Source organism: Narcine bancroftii, chromosome 3, assembly GCF_036971445.1.
Source record: "Narcine bancroftii isolate sNarBan1 chromosome 3, sNarBan1.hap1, whole genome shotgun sequence".
Taxonomy (NCBI): domain Eukaryota; kingdom Metazoa; phylum Chordata; class Chondrichthyes; order Torpediniformes; family Narcinidae; genus Narcine; species Narcine bancroftii.
In genome coordinates this window covers 346,736,213-346,753,849 of record NC_091471.1, presented here as the reverse complement: position 1 = coordinate 346,753,849, position 17,637 = coordinate 346,736,213, and the positions used below count along the sequence as shown (strand labels likewise).

The window sequence follows — 17,637 nt, the reverse complement described above, 5'->3', positions numbered from 1 at the left end:
TAACTGAGCCACCTGTAAACTTTGAGCAGAGTCCTAAAGGGACGTAGCCAATGTTGAGAATGGCTGGTCTAGTGCATCACCTGCGACTAAGCTGAACTAACGAATGTCATGTTTTCACAAGTGTCAAGAGAACTGGGAATTGAGTTTGATTCCCTCCCCCCAAATTAGTCCAGATGTTGGGGCTTTAGCCCTCTACCATGTAGAATAAGCTTGGCTTCTGGTTTCACCTCTTCTTCTTTTGATGCTGGAGGTGCAGATAGACCATTGAAAGTGCAATCATTTACAGAAAACACCCAAAATCTACAATTCTTTCAAACAATACAGTGCGAGGGCTGCTCAACTGTTCAGACAATGGAACTGTTCATTTAAGGTTCATGAATGTACAATAAACAGATGCTACGATAGAAGAATATTTCAAATTATGATGGGTGCATTTATTGCAATTTAAAAAAAGGATGTTTGAGTAAATTGCTTGAGGACTGTGGGTAAGAGTGATCACCTGCACAGTTAGGTAAAAATCCCTCAGAGGGAGCTATGTTTCAAATCAATTAGAATTAACAAATGGGTGTATTTAAATTTCTGGCTAATATTGTGCTAAAGGGGATATTTTCTAGCCTTCTCTATTTAATATTTTAGAATAGAACATTACAGCACAGAAACAAGCCCGTTATCCCTTCTAGTCTGTGCCAAACTATTTTCTGCCTAGTTCCACTTACTTGCTCCCAGTCCATAGCCCTTTATACCCCTCCCATTCACGTTCGTGTCCAAATTCTTTTTAAGTGTAAACAATGATCCCACACTCACCATTTCAGCTGCTAGTTTGTTTCACACTCCCATTATTCTCTGTGTGAAGAAGTTTCCCCTAAACTTTTCCATTTTCACCCTTAACCCATGTCCTCTCATTTGTATTTCATTTACCCTCAGTGGAAAAGCCTATCTACATTTATTTTGAATAGCACCCTCATAATTTTAAATACCTCTATCCAATCTCCCCTCATTCTATGCTCCAGGAAAAAGGTCCCAACCTGTTTAACCTTTCCCTATAACTCTGTTCCTGAAGTCCAGGCGATATCCTAGTAAATCTTCTCTGCTCTCTTTCAATCTTATTGATATCTTTCCTGTAATTGGGTGATCTGCACGATACTCCAAATTTGGTCTCACCAATGTCTTGTGCAACTTTATCATAACACCCCAACTCCTATACTCAATACTTTGATTTATGGCACTCTTTACAGCCCTATCCACCTGTGACGCCACTTTCAGGGAATTATGTATCTATATTTCCAGATTGCTCTGTTCTACCGCACTCCTCAGTGCCCTACCATTTATTGTGAATGTCCTTCCTTGGTTTATTCTTCCAAAATGCAACAGTTCACACTTGTCCACATTAAACTCTATCTGCCATTTTTTAACCCAATTTTTCAACTGGTCCAGATCCCTCTACAAGCTTTTAAAAACTTCCTTGCTGTCCACAGTGCCTCCAATCTTTCTATCATCTGCAAACTTGCTGATCCAATTTACCACAGTATCATTTAGAAAATTGATATAGATGACAAACAACAATGGTCCCAGCACCAAACCTTGAGGCACACCACTAGTCACAGGCCTCCAGTTTGAGAAGCAATCGTCCACCACTACTCTCTGGCTTCTTCTGTATAGCCAATGTCGAATCCATGAATAACCAGCATCTGAAACTCCCTAACTTCCCATGTGGGACCTTGTCAAAGGCCTGACTAAATTCCATGTTGACAACATCCACAGTCTTTCCTTCATCAATTGTAGTACAGTAAAACCCTGGTATCAGGCACCTACAGAGATTGGTCGATGGCAGTTAAGCAAGTTTTCTAGTTGCTTGAGACTGTGTGTTGCATGAATGGAGAACTAATGGAAGACACGCCAGTATTAAAATTTCATATTTACTCATTTATTTTTTGTGATTTTGTAGCTGGTTGCTTGATGTTGACGGTTGCTTGAGTCCAGTGCTCAGTAGAGCAATCCCATCAGTCCCTTTCCATCCCTTTATTTTTCTATAACCTATTCTCTCTCATATGTCCATCAACTCTCTCCTTCCTGGTATCCATCTAACCCTTGTATAATTTACAATATCCAATTAATCTGCTGGGAAGTCTTTGGGATAACCTAGAGGAAGAACAATGGTCACAGGAAAATATACAAACTCAGCACAGAGAACACCCAGGATCACACTCGGCACCGAGGCAACAATACTAATTGATGTAACGCTATGCCAGCCCACAGTTTGTGAAAACAAAATAAACTACAGTAAAATCTCCAGTATCCAGCATCTACATGGATTGTGGAGGCCAGATATGCAAATATTTTAGTTGCCTGAGACACAATGTTACATTGCCAAATAATACATCTGCATTAAGAATAAACAGTTTGCAAAATATAAAGTAATTTGAAAAAAAAACAGTATTATAGTCCTTAATTCTGTAAATTTAGACATGCAGCGTGGTAATAGGTATTTTCAGGCCAAGAGCCCACGATGCCCAATTATACCAAATTGACCTACAACCCCAGGAGAAAACCACAGCCCTCAGAGGAAACCCACCAAGACATGGGGAGAACATAACGAACTCCTTACAGACAGTGCTGGATTCAAACCTGGGATGCTTGCTGTAACGATGTTGCTCTAACCGCTGCACAAACTGTGCCACCATCACAATTAACCCCCCTCCCCCAAGTTTACAGATAGAGCCCTACTAATAAACAATAATATACTGATAAAGATGCTTACTAGGCAGGGATAGGGAGATACTTTGGGAGAGTTGCTCCAGCTGTATCGGCCGACTCTTCCTCCTGGGTGGTGATTTTATTCAAACCCAACTTTGTTGAAACTTTATTGAAACAGCTGCTGTGGGCGGGGCATGACCAGGGTGCTCCACTGGCCGAATACTAGCTCCCATCTTCACTAAGAGGTGTGTATTGCTTCAGAGAACATTTACTTTTACAATTTTAAACTTTTATTTACATTTTAATTTATTCATATTTATTTTAATATTTATTTATTTCCTCTTTTTTTTGCCATTTGGTTGGGTTGCCAGTTGCTTGAATTCTGATACCAGGGATTTTACTTTATTGAGAGATTTCCCTGAAACCTAACAATTTCAGTTCTGAATGCAATCAATGACTAAACATTTACAGCTCTCAGAGTTAGAGAATTCCAATGATTCGCAAACATCTAAGTTATGCGAAGTAACATCAAACTAAGCTGCAAAGGAACTTCTCACAGAAGGTGGTTAATCTCCAGGGTTCTCTCTGAAAGAGTGTTGTGGAGGTACAGTAAAACCTCTGGTATCCGGCATCTATGGGGATTGGTAGATGGCAGATGTGAATTTTCTGATTGCTTGAGATTGTGTATTATGCAATAGGTGAACTAACAGCTAGGTGGCACCGATTTTAAATGTTCACATTTTTTATCTATTTATTTTCTGCAGTTTTTTTTGCTGGTTGCTTGAAGCTGCCGGTTGTTGAATTCCAGATAATAAGGGTTTTGCTGCATTTGATATATTTTTGGAACTCTATGGAACTGAGGACGGGGCACAGAAGAGGTGATGAGGCTATGGCACCTCAGCCATTATCACACTGAACAGGTGGGTAGGCTTGAGGGGCTGAAGAACCCTGTATCTCTCACCTCATCTGTTAACCTGTGTTCCTCCTCTTCCTCTCCTCCCTATCCTCTACCCCACCCCCTTTCTCCCCACCTTCTTATCCTGACATCTGCCTGTTTCTTTTCTCATTCTTGAAGAAGGGCCCAGGCCTGAAACCCTGGTTATCCTTAACCTCCTTTGGACACTGCATATCCTGCAGACTTTCTCCAGCACATTTGTGTACAGCAACCCTTTCCCACTCCTACCTTGTGGCTTTATATCACTGAGAACATTTCTCATCTTCTTCCAATATGACTCTTTGGTTGAGGGTGGCAGAGGGATTGATTTGCCCCACATTTTTTTTGCACACAGACCAAAACACAAGTATAAATTTCTAATAAAAAGTTAGCACAAATCACACCAATGCAGCTTAAAAGAAATATTGTTTTCCCCCACTGTTTTGTCTGAATTTGGGGGAGTGGTTGCCCCTCACATCAAAACAGTTAATCCTGGTTCTAGGTTCATTGGGCAAGGGCATATCTCCCCTGTAATTTAAAAATCTTCTAAGCACAGTTATACAGGATCCTTCACTCAGGTGGTGTATAATTCTGCATTTAACGTTTCTAGAGATTAATCTTATTCATTGCTGGTTCAGATCCTTCAGCCCTTAGAACAAATCTGCATCCTCATTCTTTCTTTTGGGGTATCTACCTCAGCTATATCCCTGTAGAAGGACCGCTAATCATAAAACAGTTGTAATTTTTGGTCCTGTTCTAAATCGTTCCTTTTTCCACATTGTAAATATTAATGGAAATTCTCTTAACCTTGTTTGCTGTAACCAACAGCCAATATGTTAGCTAACTGAGTAAATCACAGGCTCCAGACAAAGGGATCATCTGAAGACATGAAATGGACAAGAATGAATCACAAAGTGGTTTACCAATGATACTAATTTGTTTCAACATAGGACAAGGGATCACATTGTAGGAGCATGGTAGCTCTTAGAAATGTGGGAAGTGAAATATTTGCATGCTGTATTTATTTGGGATAAACATCAGTCTGATTTTTGTGAAGGGCCACACATATCAAGAGCTCATTTGTTTGTTATATGTTTCATCCAAATATTAACTTGCATGTAAAACAAGGTGAAGATGACACTGGACAACAAAGATTTTGCTTCCTGAACACTTGGCTCCATTTTATGGATTTTGGGCTACTGATCACGAAAGTCATCTTAAATTTCCTATCGCATACTGTTTTTTTAGATATTTTTGTGATTTCCTGTCAAACTTTGTCTACTTCAAGTCTACAAGACCACGAAGTGCAGCACGTCATTGAAAATTCATTTTCTGCCTTCGCTCTTGGATGCCTTCCTTGCTGACCTTGACGCAGTCAGCAACCAACATAGTGAAAGGTTTCTCCAGGACATTGCAACCATGGAAAAGTGGTATCAAGGCAAATGGAATCCATCAATGCTGGGCGACTATTGTTGGACACGCACACACGAGGCATCAGATGCTGAGTACAAACGATAGTCAGCGGCAAAGCATTTTTAGGTCAGTTACATTAATGCAACGTGTCAGCATCATTATGCGATTAAACATGCTAAATTCAATAAAAGTTAATTTAATGTTCTCCAACTTCCTACATGATAAAAAATTATCCTTGTGTTCAACTTGAAGTTGTCTATCATAATACTCTTTTTTTTCAGGAAGCAAACCTTTTGAAAAAAAAAATTTGTAATCCAGTGTTGATAGCATATGTTTTCTTGTAATACCAGTGAGTTAAATGAAAATGAAAGTTCTTATAACAGACACATTAAGAAGAATACTATAAACATAGAATACCCACATTTCAAACCATGTTTCCTGAATACTGCCTTCATCATAACTGATAAGCAACATGAGAAGGACTCCGAGCTCCTTAAGCCTATTTAACAGGTGCACACAGTAGGAAGAACACAGAACTGACTAAACAACCCACCAACTGTGGGTCTGTGGTTCCACTTAAGGCTTCTTATGTAGGACACACAAATTTGGAGCAGAAGAAAGCAATGCTCCATTTCAAGGAAGTGTCCATGAAGAGCAAACAAAGATTTGTTGGAGGAACTCAGCAGATCAATGTTTCGAGTCAAATCCCTTCAACCAGGAAGACTTTCCCCAAACAGACCTTGGAGGTGAGGCAGAGCTTTTGATATGTACATCATCCAATTTAATCTATTCAGTGTACTTGCGGGGCCTCCTCTCCAAACAGAGACTGGGTGCTTGCTTTGCCCAACCCCTACACTCTGTCTGCCCTTCTGAACTTGAGCTTCCTGTAGACAACCATTTTAACTCCCAACCATTCCTCCACTGATATGGGTTCCACCTCCTGCTTCTTTCCCCCTTTGCATATTCCTAGCTGAGCTCACCAGAGGCATCCCTTTAGATTCTTCAGAGACTTCTTTATGAAGGGGTTGTGAGGAGATTCCGGTGGATATTTTGTGATGTATTTGTTACTTTAAGTTCTTTCAATGTCATGCAACTGCTTATTTATTGTCAGCCACCAAAAAGAAAAATACTTTGGTTGACTTGATAGTCTCGAGATATGCTTGGCTGTCCTTTGTCCACCCACTCCTGAATAGGTCTGTTGTTCAGGGTGGGACTACAACTGTATATCCCGAAGGAGCCTTAGCATTCTGTATGCTTAACTCGTATCTTTTCCTGATCTCTGCCAGGAGATGGGAAGAATGGGTCACAGCTAGTCATAGTAGGAAGCTTCTAGACTGTGACTGATGTACTTACTACCTGTGCATTCTCAAATATCTTCATGCACAACTGGTTTCTCACATGAAAGTGTGCCAACTGTGAGTTAATTGCACTCTCCATACTTCAGAATATACAGTAAAATCCCAATTGTCAAGAATTCAAGCAACCGGCAAAAAAAATCGTGGAAAATAAGAGGTAAAAAATATGTAAGTTTAAAATTGCCCCCCCCCCCCCCCCCACACACAGAGATCATTCATGCAACATGCAATATCAAGCAACTGGAAAATCCTCATAAGTGCTAGTTACCAGGAGTTTTACCGTACTGGTATACAATTAGGGCTGAGGGCCATTTCTGGTAGACCCTTGGCTGCAGAATAAGTAATTATGAAACTTCATCATGTAGATGTTAACTAAACTTTGTCAGATTGCAAATAATATCTGCACTTTGGTTTTACATCAAGATGAGATGAGAGTTTGTCATGTAAATAAGTAAAATGCATAGATACACCAAAATACTGCAGTAACTCACTGAAGCCTCATCTCCCATAATTCCATTACCTTGTTTTAAATATACTTGCTGAGGAGGCCTCCATTGCTTCAATGGGCAGCGAATTCCACAGATTCACCAGTCTCTGGGAAAAGCAGTTTCTCCTCATCTCCATCATAAATCTACTATCTTGAATCTTGAGGCTATGTCCCCTAGTTCTGATCTCCCCTACCAGTGAAAACAACTTACCTACCTCTATCTTATCCATGCCTTTCATAATTTTATATGTTTCTATAAGATCCCCTCTCATTCTTCTAAATTCCAGTGAGTATAGTCCCAGACGACTCAATCTCTCCTCACAGGCTAAACCCTTCATCCCTGGAATCAACCTGGTGAATCTCCTCTCCACTGCCTCTAAAGCCCAGTACATCCTTCTATTCCTTTAAAGAGAGAACTTGAATCCTGAAAGAGATTTGTAAGACATTTTGCAATTGTATTGTTCAACTCCCTCCAGTGGTTGATTGATGACACAAAATAAAAAGGGCTTTGCTTAGAGGAAGCACATAATTAAACATAGATGAACTGTGAGTGTTTTATTTGATGTTTTCCAGCACTGAAAGCTTTATTTTTTAATGGTAACACCAAGACAGGCCTCACAAGAATGATATCCATTGGCCTGGGTCTGCAGGAATGATGCATGCCTTCTGTAGGCCAATGCAGCTAGCAATCAAAATCCCAGAACTGGCATGTGTACTCCATCGCCTTGTCAGGTATGGCGTAGGATTCACAAGGTTGGGAGAGAGGGTAATCAGACTGTGGCATTCAAAGGGTATTCATTCTTTCCCTTGAAAGGTTAGTTGCAATTGATTCCCATATAGCACCACATTTCTGTTTGTTCTTGAATCTGATTCTGACGGAGTGATTTTGCCCTTCATTGGGTCCAGGTTAAAAAGCAAACAATGTTTTGAAAATTATGCCAAAGTATCAATCAAAACACCCATTTGAAGGAATTTAGTTAATTAACACCCAGAGGCAAACGAGCAGTAAAACTAACTGAAAGCACTGAAGGAAACAAGGAGTGAGCACTAACGGATAAAAGCTCAATGAAATGATTTGTAACAGAGAGCCATACAGAGTTAAAACGCTGTTGAAAGATCACGTGGTTCACTTGCAATGTTTTGTGAACTCATTTTTCTTTGTAATAAAATAAACTGCTCCTTTGTTAAAGTAAGTCAAGTCACATCTTCTGTCTTGTCTGCCCTTCCAAAGTTGTTTCCTAATCATTTTCTAAAGTGATCGCAGCTGCAAACTCTTGGCTGTTGCAACTAAATGAATTTAAACACCCCCTCATTAAACTATTCTTCTGGCACCCAAGCTTCCAACTCTAAGGAAACGTTGCCAACAGCAGGTTTCTCACATGTGTTAGAATGAACAACAACTGGCGAGATATTATAACCATTCTGGATAACAAAATTTGTTGATGTGAAACGATTTGCATGATTTGTGAATGTCCTGAGTACAAACTCACTCCTATCACTTTAAACCAGTGGTTTTCAAACTACTACCCTTAACTCATATTCCACTTTAAGTGATTCCTATGTCATCGGTGCTCTGTGATTAGTAAGGGATTGCTTAAGGTGGGATGTGAATGGGGAGGGAAGGTTGAGAACCACTGCTCTAGACCCAATTGTTACTGAAATATTTTGCTTGAGAAAAATTGTCATGGGCCCATTTCCTTTTGGAGTTCTGAAACTGGGTGCATAACGAGTCCATTAGGTACAATTAAAACCTTCACTTCCCACTCACACACCACCTTAAGCAGTTATGGCATAGGGATCGCTACAGGTGGAATGTGAGTTTAGGGGGCAGTTTGAAAGCCACTGTTTTAAAGGAAGGACAATGTTCCTGAATTTGGGAATGTAAAGGCAGCAAAACACAATCTGCTGGAGGAACTCAGTGGGGGCCAAGCAGCACTGGGATAAAAATGGCCAAAGTTTTGGGTCAGAGCCCTTCATCAAGACCCTTTCTGACCTGAAACTTTGGTTATTTTCCTCCTGTGAAAGCTGCTTGGCCTCCTGAGTTCCTCCGGCAGGGTTGTTTTGCTCCAGATTCCAGCCACTGCAGTCTCCTCTGTGCCTCCACCATAAAGGCAGCTCTGGCTTCCAATATAAAGCAGATAATCATAGAATTGACAGCACAGTCTGAGAAATGGAAAGAGATACAGGAGGATCAGAGCCAGCACCACCAGGCTGAGGAACAGCTTCTTCCCACGAGCAGTGAGAACGACCAAAGGAACGGCTCACACTAACCATCTGAGACTCTCATATTCATGAAACAATCTTTATTTATTTGTATAGATGAACACTTGCCCTGCATGTGTATTGTTTGCCTGTAAGTGTGCAACTGGAGTGTTTGCATGTTTTGCTCCAAGGACCAGAGAACGCTGTTTTGTCAGGTTGTACTTGTACAATGAGATGACAATAAACTTGACTTGGCTTGAAACTGACCGCTTCACATTGATAAAAAGTTTAATTAACTCCAACAAAATACTCATTAAATTTAAATAGTTTCAGAATATTCTTCAATTTCAAAACATGTTATTGTTATTTTTCATATCTAATCACGATTCTATATTCATAACTTCATGTAAGTTACCTCAAGATTTTATGTAATTTTACTATTCATGTAATAGTACATATAATATTGGACAAAAATTGTAGGGCAGAGTTGCCATTATCGTTGCCATTAAGAAAGAAAGAGAAGCAAAGGGAGTCTCCTCAGAGAAACTTAAGTGTCCATGGATTCGCCTTCAGTGCCCCCGCAGTCTCTGCAGCCGCATGGACTCCTGCTCAGTCCATCGGCAACCTGATCTCTGGATCCAAACCTTCAGAACTGAATGCCATCCGGAAGCTCTTCTTGCCCTCAGCACCCCGTTCCGATACCTGTTTCCAGCAGTCCACAGCCTGGGTGGGTGCCTAGACTGCAAATCACAAAGAGCCCGCGGCCTTTGTGGGTCTTTCAACTGCAGGTTGCCCACAGTCCACAGCCTGTCTGGGTCGCTCAGCTGCTGAGCCCCTCACTGATCCGCTGCTGTGGTCACCATCCTGTGGTGTTGTTTCCTCTGCTTCTCTTTCTTGGCTGGGGGGTGGGTTGTTCTTCCTGTTACTGGTCCATTGCTCCCCCAGAGTCTACAACCCCTCATCCCACTGCCAGCACAGGTACTGCCATCTTGGGCACAGACAACGCGGTTGCAAGTTTTTAAAATGAAACACCGGCAGCTCGTTTAACAGACTATTTAAAGCCTGAAGCGGAAAATGAACTGTAATTTATATTTTATTGTATTCATGTGTTCATACGAGTGAGACAACATTTTAAGAATACTGCTAATGAAGTAACCTTGTGTGTACAACAATTGTGAATCTGAGTAAATGAGTGACCAACTCCCATCATTTCACATATTGCATTATATCCAAATAAGGTAAAACACTTGTTGTCTGGAATTCAAGAAACAGGCAAATTCAAACAACCAGCAAAAAAAATTCAGAAAATAAATAGTTAAAAATAGTCTCATATGTTATTATGAGAGGGGTGTTTGGTTCGGTGCGGACTAGAAGGGCCTAATGGGCTGTTTCCGTGCTGTAAATTGTTATGTTATGTTAAAAAGTAAGGTCAAAGCTGTGTCTCCTAAGAGAAAATTACATACAATTTGAGAAATAAATATAGTATATTTTTACAAATTTGGAGACTATATATGCATATTTTATGTATAAATATGTATTGGTGTTCTTCCATCCTCTTGAGACCCATGTTAAACTACTTCCCTAAATTGATTACATAAACCTTGCTGGAGTCCTATGTGTTGGGAAGCGATCCTCCGAGCAATCCATAAAGTTATTCTTTTTCTTTATATTACTGTTTAAAAAAAAAAAAAAAAAATAAAATAAATATATATATATATATATATATATATATATATATATGTATATAAATTTAATTGGGGTGAGGGGGTTTAGGGTGGAGGATAAGGGGGGAAAGGGGAAGGGTTCCAACCATCACGTAATGATTGAAACTCTTAAATTGAAATTCTTATTGTTTTATATAATTGATTATTAATTACATGTATGGAAAAAAAATTAAATAAAATATTAAAAAAGGGAAGTTTCAAATTGGAGTGCCTCGCCGTTAGTTCGCCAATCAAGCAACACACAATCTCAAGCAACCGGAAATTCACTTATCCGGCATCTACCAATACCCATGGATGCCGGAGACTAGGGATTTTACTGTATTTAATTTAACAGCTACACAACCTTGGGAATCATTGGAATACATAGAGCACTGATGAGCAGATCTTAGTGAATGGACGGAAGTCTGCAGCAGCGGAAGCTTAGGATGAAAATAAATACATTTGCTGCGCCAGCCCGAGTAAATTCTAATCACGAATCTTTGAGCAGGAGAGATGTGTAACAGCTGCTTCCAGTGCATGGGGGGAAATGTTTCTTTGTGGTACTGCAAGTTTGGTGTTTTTTCTATGCATGGGGCATGATTTGCAATCTTGGTCAACATTACTTAACACGATAACCACACATTGGGCATGAGCTGACCAGTCCTCCGTCCCATTGTGACTGTGAATGCACAGTTCAGATTTATTGTCAGAGTACGTACATGACATCGCATACAACCCGAGATTTTTTTTCCTGCGGGCTCCACACAGGCTTTGAACAGCCCATTAGCGAAGCCGACGGCAGTTTTATTTAACTAAAAGCAAGGAACCCACAGAGGCTTGAGGGCTGCTGGAGACCGCTGTTGTGGGAACTCACGCTAGGAGGCAGACTGCTGGAGACAGGCTTGAAACTGGCTGAAGGGTTACCAGGTATCGGAACTGGGATGCGAGGGGGTGCCAAAGGAGCTGAAGGGATCCTGACTACGTCGAAGGTTTGGATCTGGAGCTTGGGCTGCCAATGGTTTGGACTGGATTCTGTGGCTGCGGTGGTTGCGGAAGTGCTGGAGGTGAATCTACAGATACTCAGTGACTCGGGGGGTGGGGGGGATCTCTTTTGCTTTTCTCTCTCTCACCTTTGTAAGAGGTGCTTCAGGCAATTTCTGCCGATGGCAAATCTGTCTGCCTTACAGCAGGCAAAAGCAATTTCATGTAATATGACACTGTTATATTACAATGACAGTAAATTGAATCTTGCTCTCCCAAGGTATCACTCCACGCAGATGCTCTCGATGGTGGGGAGGGTTTTTCCTGTGATGTCCTGGGCTGTGTCCACTACCTTTTGTAGAACTTGAAGTCCCCATTCCAGACCGTAATGCAGCCGGTCAGCACACTTTCCACCACAGCTCTGTAGAAATTTGCAAAGGGTTTCTGATGTCATACCCAAACTCCGCAAACTGTTGAGGAAGCAGGGATGCTGACGTGCTTTCTTCACAATGCCATTACTGTGTTGGGTCCAGAAAAGATTCTCTGAGATAGTGACTCCCAGTGCTCACTGTCTCCACCTCATGGTTTTCCCTTCCTGAACTCAACAATCAATCTCTTACAGGAGAAGTATTATCTGTACTTAACATTAATAAGGTGCTGTTTGGAATAAGCATACGAGATAATGGATGGGGGGGGGGTGGGGAATAAGTCACCTCGTTTCACAGTTACGACATCAGCAGTTAGACCATCAACATCACTGTCACATGAGGTAGCCTGCGCAAAAGCTGAAGAAATATCTTTCTCACTGATCTACCTTCACATGCAACTTTTCAAGAATGCTCACAGCATCTCCTCCAGAAGTAACGTACTAAAATAAGCTTCTTTTATTCCAGCTGCTGTTCCCAAGTTTTGGGCCACAATGCAATCCTTTAACTTTCGGCCTAATCTTCTGCTGAGGTACATGAAAACATTGTTCACATTTAACCATCTTCACTGGTGAAAACCTCAAAAAGAGAGAAAAAAAATCAAATACTTTAAATAATTATTGCAATAGATCTAGATTTCCCAGCAAGCATTGCAAAGAATTTAATTGAACCTACTTTTTATTGGAATGTTCTCATCTCCAAGTGAGAAAGCTTTGTGTACGAGGACCACTCTTGTTCATATATAATCCATGCTGATCTTTCAACAGTACAGAGAAAGGCCACATTGTTCACAAGGATTTGACGTAGAGTACAAGGTCTTTCTGATATTTATGCTTCAATGATAAATAATTGATGTTATCTGACCATTAGTACATTGTCATAGGTGAGAGCTTCTGCAAACCAACTGTCTACAGGAGGAGCGGCCAAACCTTTTTGGTTGTGGGCCACATGCCACTGGCCAAATAATATTCCCAGCAGTTTTCAACCAATTAAACTGCAAGAAAAACAGTGTTTTTAGGCCAGAAAATCTCTGTACCAGTTTCTATCAAAATAACTATACAACACTGCTGAACAGTTTAACTGTTAAAATTACAGTAGTTTATTGATGTGCTCGCATATTGCAGTAGGCTTTTCTATATCTCATGCTCTTAAATTTCATTTAAATGAATGCAATAAAACTCTCATTTAAAACACAGTACAAAATCAGAAGCTGGGTACAAAATAACAACTTTTGGAGACAAGATCAAGAAAGGGACAAGGTCGTCTCCAACATTCCTCCACAACTCTCAGTGAATACAGTTCATGGCCCAAGTGTCCACCTTAACGATTATGATGTAATGTGTAAATCTGTAGATAATATAGCCTATTAAAGTTAACAGATCAGTTACAAATCAAACCAACACACTTCTCCTTGACTTCTGTGAAAAATTGTTTATCTTCTCACCTTGTCCGAAATTTTCGGCATTCCCTTGCTATTTTCCGTCTTTTTGGTTCCTCCATGTTTAATCAATTGAGGTCAACATTTTTTTTAAAACTGAGGAGGGGGGCGTGGCAAGATGGCGTAAGGAACAGACGTGCCTTCCAGTCCTCTCCTGGCTCTTTGTTATTGATTTGCCCGTTAAAACTTTTTAAAAGTTTAGAAATAGTTAGAGGTGTTGAATTAGTCTCTAATGGTACAACTGCTGAAAAGAAGCAAAAAAAATATGGCAACAGATCGTTAAGAAATAAAGCAGTTAAACCAAAGGAAATAGAAGACCCTTTTGCTATACAGAATCAGCAAGATTCTACTGTGCCTGAATCTAAGTAGATATGCTTATTAAGAATCTTGAATCTAAATTATCCTCTACAATAAAAGAAATAGGTAAGGCTTTAGTTCAGGTTCTTTGGCTTGGCTTCGCGGACGAAGATTTATGGAGGGGGCAAAAGTCCACGTCAGCTGCAGGCCCGTCCGTGGCCGACAAGTCCGATGCGGGACAGGCAGACACGGCCGCAGCGGCTGCAGGGGAGAATTGGTTGGTTGGGGTTGGGGTTCAGGTTAATACAAAGCTTAATACCTTGGTGGACATTAATACTCAACAGATGGTTGATTATGGAGCTTTTAAGCTTGAAACGAGTGAAAGACTTGATGGTTGTGATCAAGGCATAGTTGAGGTACGAGACCAAATACAAGATGTAAATAAAACAATTGAAATTTTACAAATTCAGAATAAAAATTTGGTGAAAAAGGTTGATTATTTGGAGAATCAATCTGGATGGAATAATATAAAAATTGTTGATTTGCCAGAAGATATGGAAGGATCAGATCCAAGAAAATTCTTCACTGAATGGATTCCACAAGTGCTAGGACAAGATAAGTTTCCAAAAGCATAATATTGGAACGTACTCATAAAGCTTTGAGAAGAAAGCCTTTTCCAGGACAAAATCCAAGACCTGTTTTGGTTCGTTGTTTAAATTATTATGATAGAGAGACAATTTTATGTGTGGCTATAAGAAATGCACAACAAAGAGGATCTCCCCTGATGGTTCAGAATAATCGTGTTTTTTTCTATCCGGATTTGAGTCAAGAAGTTATGTTTCAACGACGTGAATTTAATTCTGTGAAAGAAGTGTTGTGGAAAAAAGGATATAAAGCAACATTTAGATATCCTGCAGTATTGAAGATTTTTCAAGATGGTTATCAACCAAAATTTTTTGATAATCCTAAGGAAGCTATGGACTTTGCTCAATTACTGCCAATTACGCAATTTCGGGAACGTCGTAGTCCACCACGGTCTCCAAGGAGAGTGGAGACGCAAGATGGGAATCGAATTTCAAGAAGAAATGGAAGCAATGGTGGTCGGAGTGACAAAGTTGATTAAAAATTTTTTTTTTTCTGAGAAGATTTCAGATAATGATGATAGTTTAATGTGAAACGGGAGTTGGGAGAGGGAGCTGGGTGGGCATCATTTTCCAGAAGTCATCAGCTACGTGTGAGTTATCTCACACCCAATATTTTGTGGGAGTTACCGCATTGAGCGGTTGAGACAGGAGGAGGTGGTTGTAACCTCCTACCTGTTCTTTTTTTTTAAATTAATTTTTGGATTAAGGAGTGAAGTTTTTTTAAATTATTTTTTAAAAAAATGTTTGTAGTTTTAGGAGGGGATAAGGGAAGGGGGTGTTTTTCTTTTTTTTTTCTTTTTTTCTCTTTTCTTTTTTTTCTCTCCTCTTTTTTTGTGTTATTGTAAGTAATGTCTAAACTTAAGTTTGCCTCTCTTAAAGTTCAGGGTTTAAATAATCCTATTAAGCATAAGAAAGTACTTGCTTACTTAAAAAAATTAAAAGTTGATGTGGCTTTTTTGCAGGAAACTCATTTAACAGATAAGGAACATTTGAAACTTAAACGTGAATGGGTTGGACAAGTTTTCTATTCTTCATTTAATTCAAAGGCGAAAGGAGTGGCAATTCTGGTGCATAAGAATTTACCATTTCAGTTACAGAATGAAGAGAAAAATGGAGGAAGATTATTAAAATTGAACTGTACAATTCTTAATGAGGCTTGGGCTTTGCTTGATGTTTATGCTCCAAATGTTGAAGATACAGCTTTTATTGTAGATGTGTCTTTATTACTTGGACAAACAAATTCCAATGTGATGATTGGGGGAGATTTAAATGTGGTATTGGAGCCTTTATTGGACAAGTATCCAAGAGTAATTAAGAAATCTAAGATGGCAGTACAAGTGACTAATATGATGAAAGATTTGAACTTAGTTGATATTTGGCGAAGACTTAATCCTACAGAGAAAGATTTTTCTTTTTATTCTTCACGACATAATTCCTTTTCAAGAATTGATTATTTTTTTAATTTCAACACATTTGCAGGATAAGGTTATATCTGTGGATTATAAGGCAAGGTTGGTCTCAGATCATTCATTATTATTATTAGAATATCAGAGTTCACAAGATGTTTAGAGAACCTCAAGATGGAGATTTAACACTCTGTTATTACAAAAACCAGAATGTATTAGTTATTTAAAAAAACAAATTGAGGATTTTATTAGTAATAATGCTAATTCTGTTTCTAGTCATTTTGTTTTATGGGACGCAATGAAAACTTTTTTACGAGGTCAAATTATTAGCTAAGCATCTAAAGTAAAGAAAGAGAGAATTAGAGAGATTGAAGATTTAGAGAAAAAGATAACTGTTAGTGAAATAGAATTTCAAAAAAATGATACTGAAATGCAAAAGAATCAGTTAACTAATTTAAAATTAAAGTATAATGAATTACAAACATACCAATTTGAATGTTTAATGAATCGAACTAAACATAAGTTTTATGAATGGGGTGAGAAAGCTCATAAAGTTTTATCATGGCAGTTAAAAAAAGAACAATTATCTAGGATTATACCAGCAATTAGAAAAAAATCGGGTATTACTTTTAGACAAAAAGAAATTAATGAGGAATTTTGTAATTTTTATAAAAAACTATATACATCTGAGTGTAAAGATGTAAATGAAGATGCAATAGATTCTTTTTTGAAAAATATTAACTTGCCACAGATGAATCAAGAAGATAGACAAGAGTTGGATAAATCTTTTACAGAGAATGAAATTGAAATGACTATAAGAGATATGCCAAATGGAAAGGCGTCGGGTGAAGACGGGTTCTCTCTAGAATTTTATAAAACTTTTTATGTTGATATATCTTCTATTTATAAGAATGTAATACAGCAAATTTATAGAACTTTTCAATTACCTGAATCTTGTTCTAATGCAATAATTATGGTTATACCAAAAAAAAGATAAAGATACTGTACAGGTTTCTTCTTATTGACCAATATCGTTGTTAAATGTAGATTATAAAATTGTGGCTAAAGTTATGGCTAATAGATTGGCTCAATATTTACCTAAAATAATACATAAAGATCAAACAGGATTTATAAAAAATAGATATGTGTCTGATAATATTTTGCGATTAATTATTTTGATAAATAAATTTAAATCTCAAATGAATCATCCAATAGTGGTCTCATTAGATGCAGAAAAGGCTTTTGATAGAGTGGAATGGAAGTTTTTATTTAAAGTACTTGAGAAATTTGGTTTTGGTTCTTCATTTATTGGATTGATAAAGGCTTTATATAATAGTCCGAAGGCTAGAGTTGCTACTAATGGACAGATTTCAGAATCTTTTGATTTAACTGTTTTTTTTAATATATAATATTATTAATTTTACTAATTCTTCACTCTTTATTTTGGGGGAGGGGAAGGGTGGGTTTTTTTATATATAGATTTTTTTTAGTTCTTATATATGTGGGGGGGGGTTGGGTTGAATTAAGTTAGGTTATTAATGTTGTACTGTAATTATATCATTTTATTTTATATTTTTTCTTTAAATGTAATTTTTCTTTTTATTCCTGTGATAAAATCTTTAAATAAAGTTTAAAAAAAATAAACTGAGGTAAACATT

The 17,637-nt window shown here is 38.6% G+C and overlaps 1 protein-coding gene across 6 annotated transcripts in view; it reads right to left on the bottom strand.

Moving 5' to 3' along the window:
• arhgap44a (Rho GTPase activating protein 44a) overlaps positions 1 to 17,637 on the bottom strand; it is a 227,935-nt gene that overhangs the window by 96,953 nt on the left and 113,345 nt on the right. The window contains exon 1 of one of the 6 annotated variants that reach the window (XM_069929561.1): positions 13,639 to 13,844. The exons of 2 other annotated variants lie outside the window; for them this stretch is intronic. In XM_069929561.1, coding sequence (XP_069785662.1) covers positions 13,639 to 13,694 — 56 coding nt within the window. In that variant the 5' untranslated portion in view covers positions 13,695 to 13,844. Of the gene's footprint in view, positions 1 to 13,638; positions 13,845 to 17,637 lie in introns of those variants that run through there. 3 more of the 6 variants (XM_069929559.1, XM_069929563.1, XM_069929565.1) reach the window with 3 other exon arrangements.